This window comes from Cryptosporidium andersoni (genome assembly GCF_001865355.1).
Source record: "Cryptosporidium andersoni isolate 30847 chromosome Unknown contig_92, whole genome shotgun sequence".
NCBI lineage: Eukaryota > Apicomplexa > Conoidasida > Eucoccidiorida > Cryptosporidiidae > Cryptosporidium > Cryptosporidium andersoni.
Window position 1 is genome coordinate 2,110 of NW_027122912.1, and position 15,916 is coordinate 18,025.

General features: G+C 27.8%; 4 protein-coding genes across 4 annotated transcripts; 3 read left to right on the top strand and 1 right to left on the bottom strand.

Moving 5' to 3' along the window:
- Positions 1–390: 390 nt before the first annotated feature.
- cand_019210 (uncharacterized protein) lies at positions 391–4,344 on the bottom strand (the record flags this gene model as incomplete). Its single annotated transcript, XM_067212153.1, has 1 exon — positions 391–4,344. One exon carries the CDS (start codon positions 4,342–4,344, stop codon positions 391–393), a length of 3,954 nt encoding a protein of 1,317 aa, XP_067066359.1.
- Positions 4,345–5,068: 724 nt separating this feature from the next.
- cand_019220 (uncharacterized protein) lies at positions 5,069–6,406 on the top strand (the record flags this gene model as incomplete). The annotated part of the gene is made up of 1 exon (XM_067212154.1): positions 5,069–6,406. One exon carries the CDS (start codon positions 5,069–5,071, stop codon positions 6,404–6,406), a length of 1,338 nt encoding a protein of 445 aa, XP_067066360.1.
- Positions 6,407–6,857: 451 nt separating this feature from the next.
- cand_019230 (uncharacterized protein) lies at positions 6,858–10,280 on the top strand (the record flags this gene model as incomplete). Its single annotated transcript, XM_067212155.1, has 1 exon — positions 6,858–10,280. One exon carries the CDS (start codon positions 6,858–6,860, stop codon positions 10,278–10,280), a length of 3,423 nt encoding a protein of 1,140 aa, XP_067066361.1.
- Positions 10,281–11,533: 1,253 nt separating this feature from the next.
- Positions 11,534–13,468, top strand: cand_019240 (ABC-2 type transporter family protein; the record flags this gene model as incomplete). The annotated part of the gene is made up of 1 exon (XM_067212156.1): positions 11,534–13,468. One exon carries the CDS (start codon positions 11,534–11,536, stop codon positions 13,466–13,468), a length of 1,935 nt encoding a protein of 644 aa, XP_067066362.1.
- Positions 13,469–15,916: the final 2,448 nt, after the last annotated feature.

Below are 15,916 nucleotides of genomic sequence, written 5' to 3' on the forward strand. Positions count from 1 at the left end.
ATCCCTGATACTAACAAGGAACCTTTCATAAATCTAGAGCCTCTTGGCATTATATTATTTATGGTACCATTGCAAGGAAAGGGGACCCCAACTACTATATTTGTATATGCATCAGCCAAGTTATATAGGCTAAAGTACAGACTGAAATAGATCAATAGACTAAAAAAAGTAGACATCCCTTTTCTTAAATAAAATTTGAGTTTCTTAGAACTTAACTTGTAGGTTACCCTTCTTTTGTGTTACCGGAGACTTGTACTACTTCTTGGAATACAAGTCCTAGTACCTAATGTAGTGGTACATAAGCGCCAAAAATTAAGTACATCTAAATTTAAAGAATGGATAAAAAATTATTCAATCTATAAATATGAAAAATTAAATAGTAAATAATGACTAAAGTTTACTTCGAAATACCAGTGGGAGTTTAAATTTCCTTTTTTGAGATATAATAGTAGGGTAATCCTTCTTACTACTACGCCTAGATTTAGATATATTAACTTTTGGTAACTTCTGGGTTACTTTAACAGTCTTCGCTTTGTCTCCTGCCTCAGTAGATCGCTTTTGAAAAGCAAAACCTATAGCCATTATCGCATATGTTTCTTGGATTCTAGTTCCTGTTCCAGTCCAAGTAAGATGATTCTTATTTATTTTATTTCTTGCTACCTTTTCATCTGGTACAACTGCATAGTCTACACAAACTGCAAGTAAGTTCTGGCCTTTCCAAAAATTTCTTCTTTGTAGATATGATGGATATTGAGGGTTTGAGTACTTCAAAAGTTTATATTTTAAGTCTGATGAGTATATATCTATACTAGAAGGAGTTAACAAATCCAAAGGATTAATAGATTTGTCAACAAGGCTTGAGTTTGATTGTATATATCCAATTTTTATAGCTCCTATTTTTCCAGGTTTACTATAAGCAACAGCTTTGGAGGGTTGGCCAATTGTTATAGTAGATATTCCATCACTACATACAATATGTAAAGCTGTGATCTGTTTCAGAGGACCCAAGTGTCTAGATTCTTTATATGGAGATGGGAGTACCACTGTTCCATTTTTAAGCGCTTCATAACTCTTCTCACTAGATTTATCCTCAGTTCCATACCCAATCCTCTCAATATAAGTCCCATTTGGACATAAAAAGGATGCTGAGAATCCTGAATACTTGTTTTTAAGTGGTGGAGATTGTGACATATTGCAAGTTGAAACAATCTTATCTAAATTTATCTGTGGAACTCCAGTATATAGAAACCCTTCATAGGGCCTTTTAGCTATTGGAGAAGGCTCTTCAAAATAGGATCCAAAAGATACAATACTAAATTCATTTGAAATCAGAATTCCTCCACTAATATTTAATAATCCTATACAAACACCTTTCCATTTACCTCCTCGCCAAATTAAAGATTTGAGATATTCCCTTTTTTGAGTGCTTTTATCTGTAGAGAGAGCTTCAGTAGCAGATGTATAATACTGAGCTCTTCCAACGTTCATAACAATTGTAGACACAGGGAAAGATTCGTGTATAAGTTTAAAAGATACTGGATCACCAGGTATAGTTAATAGAAGATCTTCAGTTATTTGAGTACTCTGATTTACAACTAAAGTCTTTTTTAGGGTTTCAAATTGAAATCTGGGAAGTGCATCATATCCAAGAAATACCTCATGAATCTCCACTACCTTCTGTGTATGTGTTGGATTTGTATCAGCTCCAATTTTCAAAACAGATTCACCATCACTACAGAAAAATCTCATGGCTGCAATAGAACCCCCAGTATTTTTAGATTTCAGGAGTGGATTTAGCATGTCCATTGTCTTAAGGTTCCTCTCAAATTGCCATGTGACTTCAACTCTATCAATAACACTATTAGTTGGGCAGATATAATTAATAGTTCTTAGTGCTGTTTTTTTGCTTAAAGGGTGTAGGTAACCCTGAACTATGATTTCCTCAATATGTTTGCTAAAGAGAAACTGTGCTCTAGGAGAATGAAGCATTTCAGGACAGATAAAATTCTTGGGATCAACTTCTAAAGTCCCACTACCTTGAGATACATATCCATAGTAGTCATTTATAGCTCTTTGTACTGTTGGTTTGAAGGGGTATTCAAAATAAAACCCGAGATTTCTAATGAGTCCTCCTGGAGATATATCAGCGCATACCTGGGTAAGTACCCCACCCTTCCAAATTTTTTGGAGATCTTCTTTAGCAGGATATAGTTTTGAATTAAATATTAAAGTATTTTCAATGATTTTAGGATCTTCAGCTGTTTGTAAAACTTTGAAATAAGCTATAGGAAGTAAACTATCAGGTATAAACAATGCTGAAGAAAATATAGGCTTTGAAAAAGCTGCTAAAATACTTTTTATATTATCAAAAGATAAATCTTTAGTATTAAAAGCTGTAGAAATTAATTTCAGTCCATTTATATCTATATTAGGTTTAGAATTTTTAGAAAATTCAGTCATATAATTTGGGGATCCCAAAACTATAAATGATTCAAAGGAATTACCACAATTAAACCTCATAGATTCTATAAGATCTTCATTTAAATTTACAAGTATCTGAATCGATTCAATTGAGAATCCTGGAGGACATTTAAATATTCCCTGGATAGATCTTAAGCTACTACGTACGGTGTCCGTGTTTTTATCATGTTCATCAATGTTCTTTTTTATCATTTCACATTTGGAAGGGAATTCGGTTGTTGCAGATTCAAATGTAATATCTCTAGATAAATAAACTTGTGGAAAAAAAGGTTTGATGGGTTTTGCAGTAGAAAAACCTATATGACCAATAAGAAAAGTTCCTTGTATTATACGACTACAAATACCAGTAAAAAATTCACCAGAGTAACTGTTTATTCTATTTATTGGATTAGATATGTAAACTTGAGGAACTGATCTTATTATATTTCTAGTATTTAATTGGAAATCTACAAATTCATTGGCATAGATAAATATTGGGCCAAATGTGTAACGATCAACAACTTCAGAGAGTCTACCCAAACCTGAAGTGTTTTGAGTATCTATAAAAGCCTCAATTTGAAGTTTTCCAGTCGTATATCCAATTAATAAAGTATTTATATTACCTAATTTAACATCAGATGTACCACGAACTATACTTTTTTCAGATTCACTTTGGATCAAAGCTTTTAGATTTTTATCTTTTAAAGTTTGAGAATTAACCCAAGACTCAACTTTCGGAATAGAATCTAAAATATTCCAACTCGTCATATTACTAAGAGGCTGCCCTAAACTTACTGATGTAATGTAATCACTACAAAGAAGTTTTAACATTAAAATCTCACCATTTGATACAGTTCTATGCTCATTTTCTTCAGTCATATCTAAGTTAGATGTAGATGTATCCTGGGAATCAAAATCTATAGAATCAACAAGAGCATCTTTTTTCCAGTTTTTTCCTTCAAGACCTTTAATCTCGGAATCTAAATTCACCTTAGACCCCACTTTCAATCTGATTTCCTCTTCAAATCCTTGAGATATAGACCTTAAGCTCGCACCAGATATATCATCTCCTAAAATAGTATTTATTCCTATTATATGGTATCCTTCTGGGCAACTTATAAATGGATAAATATCCTCAGCAGTACCTGGTGCTACTCCTGAAATAGTTGGACAATTTTTATCTAAAACTTTACTTAATGATATTTTAGGTATACCAGTATATACAAAACCACTATATGGAATATTACTTAATGGCCTCTCAGAAGCAAATTTTATCCTCAAATTACTTATTATTGGATTTTTGAAACGAGAATTTAAAATAATTACTGCACACAAACCTGTTGGTTTATCGCCTAATAATGTATAAGAACGATAAAGAGATTCACTTTTTGACATATATGAAAGTAACATTTTTGATGGAATTGGAAATTTTTCTTCTTTAACTACTTTAATTAGCCTAATTATTGGTTCCACAGCATCATAACCAAAGGCAACTTCATTAATACCATCTCCTTCATACCTATCTTTAACATTAGTTAAATTATATTCTTGAGAACCCAGATATATATTAGATAATCCATCACTACAGCCAAAACGTAGTCCTATTATATAATACTTTAAGGAATCTGTCATATATTCAATACTGCTTATCACGCTTTTATCAGGGCAGGTAAAACTAAGTACTAATGGGCTACCATAATTTAACAACTGTTCAAATGGAATAGCAGTCGGCTGACATAAGTTCTCTGTCATCTCATTATATACAGAATTTGAAAATATCCCTTTACCTGATACTGAAAAACCCTTGTAATTTGCAGTAAAACAAGTTACGAGGTGCATGCGGTATCTTATTATAATTATCGCAAATAGTATTATACCAGTCATTCCTTTATATAAACAGTTAAGATACATTTCAAACTCATATTTTGCTTGGTATCCAGGTCTTAATTATATTTTTATCTTCCTTAATATATAATATTAATATAAAACCCTAAAAATACCAGGCGGGTATTTTTTAGATCTAGCATTTCTAACAAATTTGTTCTAGTTATATAAAGTAGCTAGTTACCATATTTATAACCAGAAGATAAGTTATAAAGTTAAAAATCTAAGTTTACCATAGTTATCTTCTAAGTTTATATATCCAATTGAGACACATATATTAATATGTATTATCTTCAGAGTATGTAAACCCTAACTATAGTTACATACAACCTTAAAGGTATACAAAGTAATTTATTTAAAATCTCCTAAATTAAAAGTATTTGAACTAGTAATTATGGTATATATAAGAGATACTTTGCAATAATATCTTTAGATAAAATTACTAAGATACTATTACAATATAAAATATTAGTTAAGCTATATATTCCATTTAAACAGAAAAGAAGACAAGAAGATTATCAAATGTTATCCACAAATTTTCTATAAATTGTAGGATTTTGTGAGAAAACCAGATCTAGATAAGACGAGGAACACTAGACAGGAATACTCAACGCGGGATATATGGAACTTTGTATAGTAGATACTCTCTTAGCCTACTTGACTGAAAAAAGAAATCGAGACAACTTGGACTATTTTACCCTTTGTTTTTTTTTCTTTGAGAAAAATGAAGTTAATTGGACAAACAACTATTTTTTTGAGTATATTTCTGGTGCTACTAGTATTTGATATATCTGTTTCTGAAGTTACTTCTGGAGGAATTAACTATAACTTGATGTCATATCAATCTAACGACTCGAGTAGTAATTCAACAAGTGGAGAATTAGGAATAATTGATAATAAAGGAGAGAAGGAAGTAAAGGTAGAAGTAAGGGAGGTAAATGAGGAGAAAAAGCAAGAAGAACAAGAACAGGAACAGGAACAGGAACAGGAACAGGAACAAGAAGAAGAACAAGAAGAAGAACAAGAAGAGGAACAAGAAGAGGAACAAGAAGAGGAACAAGAAGAGGAACAAGAAGTACAAAGTGAAGTACAAAGTGAAGTACAAAGTGAAGTACAAAGTGAAGTACAGAGCAGGGAACAAGACGAGAAACAAAGTGAGGAACAAAATGAGGGACAAGGTGAGGGTCAAAGTGAGGAACAAGAAATTGAAGGTGAGGAAGAAAAGGAGAATAGTAAAAGTGAACCTTTATCTTCACTAATTCAAAATCAATCAAACTCATTAGGAATTTCTACGGAGCAATATGCTCATATGTCAACAAGTACTATATTTACAATTACTGAAACTCCATCTCAAGAATTAGCAGATATAACTGAACAAATTCAGAATGAAGATGAGATACAAAGTAAAGTAACTTACTATGAATATCAAACTCCTTTGTTGAAGACTTATGAAATGCGAAAGTTAGTACCTCATGGCTGCTCTTCTAATGTCATAACAATTCAGGGATCTCGCAAAGGGACATCAATATTGGCAATTTTTGATATCTCATCATTAATTAGATCTGGTGCTACAGCTGATGATATTGTTTCAATAAAATTATATGTACATAAAATTGGAGGGACACGTACTCTACCAATTCGTGTAGATTTACTAAGTCTTCCTCAAAATTCAACTCGTATTGTTAAGTCTGCATTATTGGATACTTTCCAGGCTGTTATCCCTAGAACTCCTAATTCTTATATATATGTAGATTTGTCTGCATCAATTCCTAAGTTTTTTCAAGGGAATCAAAACAATTCAACTATCTCAATTTTATTATCAGCCTGGTCTAAAACTCGCTTTGGAGATATTTTGACTTACTCATCAGGAGATAAAAGGGATGGTTTAACTTTGGTTATAATTACAACAAAGCAACCTAAAAAGTCAGTTAGTGATGAATTTAATACACCTCAGATGAAGAACAATTTATCTGAATCAATATTTAGTGGGATAAATTGGTATGCCTCTTTAGGCTTTGTATCTTTGGTTATTATCATTGTCCTTGTATTAATGATGATGTAAATTTTATCAATGAGATTTTAGGGACTAAATAATTATATAAATCGAGGTTATCCCCAAATAAAATATTTTTTACATTAGATGTACAATACTAATGATAATTTGATTTGAGATACATCTTTGATTTATAATTGTAAATTGAACTTCACCATTAATTCTTTTTCAATTCTACAAATAGAACTTTGACGTTCTTGTCTATCTAATAGAGATTCTGTGGAATTTTAATTGATTTGTGTGAACATTTAAGATTCCTAATGGCTAGTCCCAATAATTATTAGATGATTACCCACTTGGGGCGGGGGTTCAATACGGGGGAATATACTTGCATTTTGAGATCTCGAGAACTCAGAAGTTATTTGAAATTGTTTGGAACTAAGGAGATTCTATAAAGGTGAAATCGCAATAATATAATTAGTCGAGTATAGAACTTGCCTAGAACGTTCCTGTATATAAGATGAATAAGTTAAGGTTTTTAACCAAACGAAATGTGTGGTTCATTACAATCGCAATTCTTAATCTCTTTATAAATGGGAATGCTAAATATATGACACTTCCACAAGTGGATTATATTGAAGCTCCAATAATTCCTGAGCCTATTAAGAAACCCAAATATTCTGTGAATAAATATCGATATCAAATTGCATTAGAAGATCAGAGAAATCAAGATCTACTTAAGAAGAGAGTCCTTGTGACTGAGTTAGAAGCTCAATTAGCAAAGATCTTACATTGGAGAATAATGAACGATGAAAATTTACTAGTACCAATTGATTTTTTGGGGATTGAGAAGTTGATGATACAACTTCTGCGTAATTTTGGGTTTTCTGTATCTAATTGTCAAGTTCTATTAACTGGTGAAGGTTTTTCACGTGAGAAATCTCTTGAATATTGTCTAAATTTAGAACCTTTTGGAACTATAGAATGTCATGCACTAACATGGATTGATTATTCCATTGTGGTTGATATGAAAGAACGTATGAAACGTCGTGGTATGTTTATGGAAACAAAAGATTTATGTAGATTTGTAGAACGTATTAAGCCATCTTTAGTCGCCAAACCAGAAAGGAAATCTCTTTTTGGGAAATGCCAACTAATTGTAAATGACGAGCTTTTATCTCAATATGGTGTTACTAATATTGATAGTGACTTGCTATGTACATTAATGGATTACACAATTCAGAGTCCTTGCACTTCTCTTTCGGTTAGTGAGTTATCTGAAGTAATGAGAATTGGCTTACATTTAGGTCAATTTTTATATCCAAGATTATTTCCAATTTTTGTAAGAGACCTTTGTATTGCTAGAAAAATGATGAGACGCGGTCCGACGCGTGAAATTTGCAGAAATGCAGTTACTAAAGTTTTAATTGATAAGGCCTATGCACTCAAAGACCAAATTGTTACTAATAATTGGCTATTCTATACTGAAATTTGGAGATCCTGTGCCTATGTATACAAGAAAAAAGCTATAGGTACTCAGAAGACTAATTTAGATAAGGAGTTTTTTGATATATCACTTGGAATTAAATGGTCTGATGAAAGGTTCAGAGGAATTGATTCTGATTATCCACCTAGTCCTTATGCTCGTATTCATGGTAGGACAATTGAGGAAGAATCAGATACTCTTGTTATGTCTATTTTTGATAGAGAAACTGAAACTGAAGATTTAGATGTAATTAGTGATGATACAGTTGAGGAATTTTCCAATAATGAAGTTGCAGTTCCACGTCGTAAATGGGTTGATTCTGGGATAGTAAATAGAATTGGAACTCCCGATGAATTTTTATGGCCAGTTAGAGAAGGAGTTGCTCTTAATACAGTTCAAAAGATGTGGGCACACATTTTGTTTGGACTTTATAGAGATTCTGGTAATAAAGCTTACAGATTAGAAGATTTTGAATTGTTAAGTAGTCGTATTGATCCTACTAATGTGTTTTCTACATGTCAGCGTTTGATATTTGGTAAAATTAAGAAATATCCTGGTACCCAACGTGATGGTAAAGGAGAGAGATTTTCAGAAAAACAGATTGCGGATTGGTGTGCAGCTATAGATGGTTCACGCAGTAGAGTATGTTTAGGTTTACCTACTCCAGCTTTTCTCTGGTCTAAAGATATTTTGCAAAATTTAACTGAATTACGTCAGGATTCAAACTTTGCTATTGACCAACGTGATGTTTGTGCTTTAATGAATATGATGCAACCGTGGAATTATTCTAATAAAAAGGGATTTACTGCTATGTGCTTGCAAACTCTGGAGACATCTAATATATTGGATAATAAGTCCATGGACAAGTCTTTTTCAGAGAAATATGGGTTAACTGAGAATGAATCTAGACAATTATGTATCCTATTCAAACCTGCCAATCATGAACGATGTCTCAAATTATCAGCTCAGGATTTATCTGTTGCTTATTTATTAGCTAATAAATTAGGAAAGATTAAAAAAGAAAACAAGGTACTTAAAGTAACATATAATGCTGCTTGCCGAGTATTACAGCGTGTTAAATCGACTGGTACAAAGGAACACTGTATTTTAGCTGTCGCTGAATTTGTTGGAACTATTGCAGTGGAAAGTAGAGTTACAGGAAGTGTACTTATTGAGGGGGTGAGGAGTGTATGTAATGAACTTTTTGAAAAATCAGAATCCAAAGAAAATCTAGGTGTTATCAGAGATATAATTGTAGACATATATAGTGATATTTCCAAGAATATGCCTCCAAATCCAAGAGATATTGATATTGTAGAAGAGATAAAGGACATTAACGAAGATATTGCGTTTCAATTTAAGTCTAAATTTTTGTATGAACCTGATCAATATGACGATTCAAGGAGAATTTTTGGCCCCAAAGGAAGTGGTGACTTTTGGAGTCCTTTTCATGTCTCTACTAATCAAGTACAAAGTGTTTATTTTAATCCCAAACTTACAGTGAACTTTAAAAGCCCTCATTTTTCCAATGTATCCTTAGAATTGTTAACAATTTCAGGTAATGGAATATTTGGATCTTGGGCTGAAACAATGCAAAGTACTTATATTAGAGTATCACCTCCATCTACAGTGCATTCAAATTTAGATATTCCACCATTTGGTCGCATTGCAAAAAAAATAAATACAAACCGTGAACTTGTATTTACAAGTTGCTTGTCTGTTTTAAAAAAGAATAAGATCTCTGAAGAAATTGCTAATGAAGTTTGTAGGTCTATAGACCCCTATGCATCACCTGCCTGTCATAGTTTATTTATAGTATTACTTCAATATACTGAGGATGTTCATGATTACATAACAAGTGCTAGCAATGGAAAAATATTTTATGATTTTTCAGACTTGTGTAAAATAATGTATGTGTTAAATCCTTTGCAATACAGTGATGGATCCATTGGTAATACTGCTCAAGTCTGTGTTTCCTCACCTATTATGGTGGATTTCCAGAGGAAATATTCAACTTCTGATTACTTTATGAGTAACCTGTGCTCTAAAATAGACCTTACAAGAACCCAATCTTTTGCTAGGATTAATTTATCACAAAGAAAACGAGTTATAATTGCAGCTAAAGTTATTTCTACTAGTATAGCCGAAAGTTATCAATATGTTTATATGACAAAAGGTGGAATCAATTGGGCTAATAATATTCCAAGAGTTAGCTTTGAAAATGTGATTAATTTAATTTCTAATACAGGAGATGAGGTTCCAGATAAAGCAGAATGTGAAAAATCTTGTAATTCAAATGGAGTATTCTTTAAGAATGTACTCCCAGATTATTCTATTTGTATGAAGGCATGCATGGTATCTGTTAATAATATATCTAACAATGACCAACTATATGTTAGATATCAAGGTGTTGGTACTCATAAAAACCCAAGTAGGCATAGGTGGTGGCAATCTTAATATTTCCTTTATTAAATAATGAAGTCTTCTATTAACTGGGTTCCATTACAATTTAAATGAAACGGACTTTTTTATTGGAAGAGATATGATGTTATCAACAATAATACTTTATTTTTTAATAAATTGTATTATTATATTCATATTTTCCTAAAAAATAGATTTCCTATAGATGTTAATAAATTTGCGGTCATTTCTAAGTTCAAATAAAATCAACTCTAACTGAAGAATTCCAAGTTTTATGGGATTCAGGCTTTTGAAATAGATGATGGGGTTGGGGTATGTGCTACTATTCTATATTCCTCTCTAGTTTAGTTAGATTGCATATTAAATCTACTTCTAACATTTATTATCTTTAAATGTATATATTATATACTTCTAGTTTTTAGTTTTATTATTTATTATTTATACATCAAATACAGAATTTTGCAAAGCTATACATTGATATTGAATTAACACTTAATTTTGGAATCCCCAAAATTTAAACTAGTAAATATTTAGATAAAATACACTTATTACTAAATTTATTGATAACAATAATATGTATATTGAAATAAAACACTTCTGTATAATATTATACTTTATTTTCTAAGGGAATACTTTATAAAAATTAATTGTAAAATAAAGATTAAGAATATTAATAAAAAGTCATTCATTTTTAGAATAATTACAAAAATAATTGACCAAATGATATTAATATACTGTATTTAATTCTAATTAATTACTAGATATAATAAGTAATATTGTAGAATCTTGTATTAAATTTATTATTAATTAATAGTTTAAAGTTAGTATTACAAACTTATAAGATATTTAACTATTAATTATATATAAATTCATTCTTAATAAACAGATTCCTTCTATATAATCTATTATTATATAAAAAATAAAGTATACCTCAAATATACTTTAGGGTTCTATTAAGATAGTGAATAGAATCTATACATTATCTATTTATATCAAATTTTTTATCACTTTTATCCCTTCAATTGCATTAATTGTCAGTATATAATAAATCTGCATTGAAATTTCCCAAGATTGTCTTATACTATAATCGAATAACAATCCCGTGAGACAGATACCCGCTAAATTATGGCGGTACAAACTAAGCGTGAGATCAAGGTTAGTCATTTGTTAAATATCTGGTAAATTTTAGGCTAAAAAAAGGGCAGTATATAACCATTTTATACAATTTGATATATTACCATTATATTTATATGTACTATTAATTCATTACTATTTATAATTTTAGTAAAATGATAGTATCTGGGGAATGTGAATCGAAGACTCAAGGAAATAGTATATTTCAAGAAGAATTGAATAATGGTATATATCTAGGAGCTAAGAATATATCTTACACAATAAGAAATGGGATATATGTTCAAAAGATAACACACATTTTAAATGATATTAACTTTGTGGCAGAACCTGGTAAAGTCGTTGCTATACTTGGACCTAGTGGAAGTGGTAAAACATCATTATTAAATATTTTAGCGGGGAGGATTAAATCTAAGGGTCAAAGATTAATTGGTGGTCAAATATATATTAATGGGAAGAAAGTAACTAATAGTGAATTGCGTAGTTGTAGTAGTTTTGTTATGCAGAATGAAGTGATGTTACCATATTTAACGGTGCAAGAGACATTGAATTTATCTGCTCAACTTAGACTACCAAATTGTACAGCTCATGAAAGACATGAAAGAATCAATTTAATTATATCAGATCTTGGTTTGTCACATTGTAGGAATAAAATTGTAGGAGATAATGAAGTGAAATCATTATCAGGTGGAGAAAGAAGAAGAGTTGCATTAGCTATTGAATTAATAAGTGATCCATATCTATTATTTATAGATGAACCAACTAGTGGTCTTGATACCTTCCTTTCACTTCAAATTCTTCAATTATTATTAAAATTAGCTAAATCAGGACGTACAATTGTATGTAGCGTTCATCAACCACGTTCTCAAATTTTCCAATCATTTAATGAAATATTACTACTTTCCAAAGGTAAATCAATATTTTATGGATCTGTAAAAGATTGTATTGATTTTTTTGAAATGAATAATTACACTGTACCACAAAATTATAATCCTTCAGATTACTTTTTGGATTTACTTGTTCCTAAATCTGCAGTAGATAAACACTTTCCAAATACTCGTAATGATTTTATAACTTATGAAAATCTTAGAATACTCTCAAAAAAGTTTTCATCTTCTGAATATTCTAACAAAGTCTTAAGTAATATTGATTGGCAAATAAATTCTCAACTTCAACTATGGAAACCTTTAATATTTAATAAACATACTAAAGGATTTTTTAATAATCTATTAAGACCTCTTTATGTTATATCAATTATATTTAAAAGAACTTTTATTAATCATTCAAGAAATTTTTTAGGATCATTTACTTTGAATAGTTGTATCAATATTATAGCTGCACTTATTGTGGGTGGAATTTTTTTTCAACTTCCTATTTATGGTGATTCACCAATACATGCAATAACTAATGTATATAATATTGTTGGTGCATTATTTTTTATTTTATCATTTTCATCCTTTAATTCACTTATGTGTTTAGAATCTATTTCAAAATATAGGATAATATTTAATAGAGAAAGAGCAAATGGACTTTATGGTACGATGGAATTTATTATTGCAAAGGAACTTGGAGATTTCATCTTTTATTTTATTCCTCCACTATTTTTTAGTGTTATTTATTTTTTTATGACTGGTGCAGGTAATGTCTCATATAATAATTGGACAATGGTGCAACAATTTTTTGTATATCAGGTGATTATACAATGTATTATATGGACATCTATTGGAATTAGCTATTTTATTAGTTCTCTAACTACATCCTTAGAATTAGCTCAAGGAATTGCCCCAATTATTATGGTTTTGATGATGGTTGTTAGTGGATTTTATTTAACTACTAATAGAATTTCAGTATGGATATCTTGGTTCCAATATTTATCATTTGTAAAATTTGGATATGCTGCACTTTTATTAAATAGTTTTCCACCAAATAATCAATGGGGACCATTAACTACAAACGAAATACTTTATCAATTATCAATATCTGATACTTCAATAGGTACTAATATAGGAATTATTATTGGATTAGGATTTGCCTATCGTTTCTTAGCATTTATTATATTTAGTAATATATATAAAAGTGTTGGTTTAGAATAAATTTCTTAGTTTTTAGAATATTTATGTAATATATATTAATTAATTTAGAAATATTTCAAATATAAAATATTATATATATTTTAATTCAATATATCTTAGGATTTACCAACAACTAAGTTTATATATTCCTTATTTTTCTATAAATCTATAATTTTATTATTTTAATAAGCTATTATATAATAAAGCATAGATATAATCATACAATTGGCTTTTAATCTATTATTAAAGATGTTATGAGTCAATTCATCACTTTTTATCTAAATGAGACATACAATTAACTGAAGTATTATGACTTTAAACTAATAATATTTTGACTAAATATTTTATTTAATTAGATATTATAATTACTTTTAATATTCACCTTATTTTCACTTTCAATATATTTTGTTTTTTTTCTTATAAATAAAATTTCATAAATCAATTATAATATATAATTAAAAACATTAAAAAGGGATATTTGTATTTTTTTCAACACTGTTATTAACTAGTAAATATATAATTATAGTTACAAATTACTAATAATATAAATATTTTATAATGTAAAATTTAATCAACTTGTAATTATTTTATCTCAAATATTATATTTATATTTGAATTAATTTCTATTATAATATAGAATATTTTATTTTTATATTAGAAAATATCATTAGTACAACTCAGTTAATAATAAATGTTTATATTAATTTAAATAAGATCTATATTAAAAGCTATAAATATTGTATATTTCTAAGAATAAGTAATGTAAATTAAATATTATTAAATAAAAAATTCCCAAATAAAATTTTCTAATCTCTTTTATATATATTATTCCTTATTTCTTTAATATATATTTTTAAAATCTATTAGTAATATAATTAATCATAAAGAAATAATAATTTATATATAATCGACAATAGATTACTCAGATTTTAATAATATTAAATATTAAAAATATACTAATGCCTACTACAAAAGAAAAGAATTTCCATTTTATTTTTTTTTTAAAGGATATAAAAAGTATACATGATGCATAAGATACAGTATTATAATTTGGTGATGAAATAAGTAATGAAAGAATATTTATTGTGATTAGCTAAATATATTTTGTATTACAATTAATTAAATTTTATTTAATAATAGGTTCTTTTTATTTTTTTTATATATGTTTTCAATAGAAAAACACTTGATATATAGGTGCAAAATATATACAATAGTACTTATTAAATTTATTTTATAAGATATCTATCTTAAATAATATTAAATATATTTTTAAGAATACAAAATATATTAGATAAAATTAGTACTTATACTCATTATTAACAGAATATGAAATATATTTATATTTACAAAAATCAATGGAATTATTAAAATATTTTAGAGAATTTATAATATAGATAATTATATTAAGTACTATTTATTAGTTTTTATTTTTTTTTAATAAAATAAGTAAATATAATTTCTAAAATTTCATATTCTTATAAATAAAAAATAGTTATACATTCTTTTAAAACTATTTGATAATTTAGAAAAAAATTTTAAAATATTAAATTATATTTTTAGAATTTAATGTTATTAAAAAGACTTTAATATAATAATTTTATTTTAAAAAATTAAATAAAGTTTTGAGTAATTTTTAATAAAATGAAAATAAATTTTATATTTTTAGAGGTATTTTTTCAGTATTATATTTCATATAATTAGTTAAGAATAAAAAAAAAAGATCAGCTATTATATTAGATAAATGAATTTTTAATTTTAATTGTATATTTAAAAACCTTAATATTACTATTATTATAATATGTTAGAATAATTCAAACTATATAAATTAATTTCTATATTATTTCTTAAAATCGAAAAATATCTTCATATATTTAATTATTAGATCTAATCTGATAATACTACAAAGAAGGTACCGAATATTAATATTATATAATTAAAAATATTTAAATAAAAGATATTTAATTTATAAAAATTTTAATAAGATATTGGAATAATAATTAATTGAAGTGGTTATTAGATATTTAAATATATTTACAGATTCTTTTTCTTTTTTATAGATGATTAGAAAATCAGTTATCTATTAATACTATTATTTTTAGATTTGATACCTAGACACAACAAAACCACAATTTTATCTATATATTAACTCACTTTATCAGATTTACAATAAAAAAATAAAATTTATATAAAGATAAATACTTGTTTTTTTTGGTTATTAAGGAATTGACAATATATTTAAGAAAAGTTTATATATATTAGAAAATAAAAACAAAAAAAATATTTAATACAATTTACATTAATACAAAATTTTGGGGGATTCATATTAATATAAATTTATGTGATTAAATATATTACTTGAATATTAAGACATAATATATATTTATTTTTAATAATATAGGGTTATATTTGATTAAATAAAGAAAAAAAATTGTTTAATATATTATTATTAAAAGTTCTTTTAAATATAAT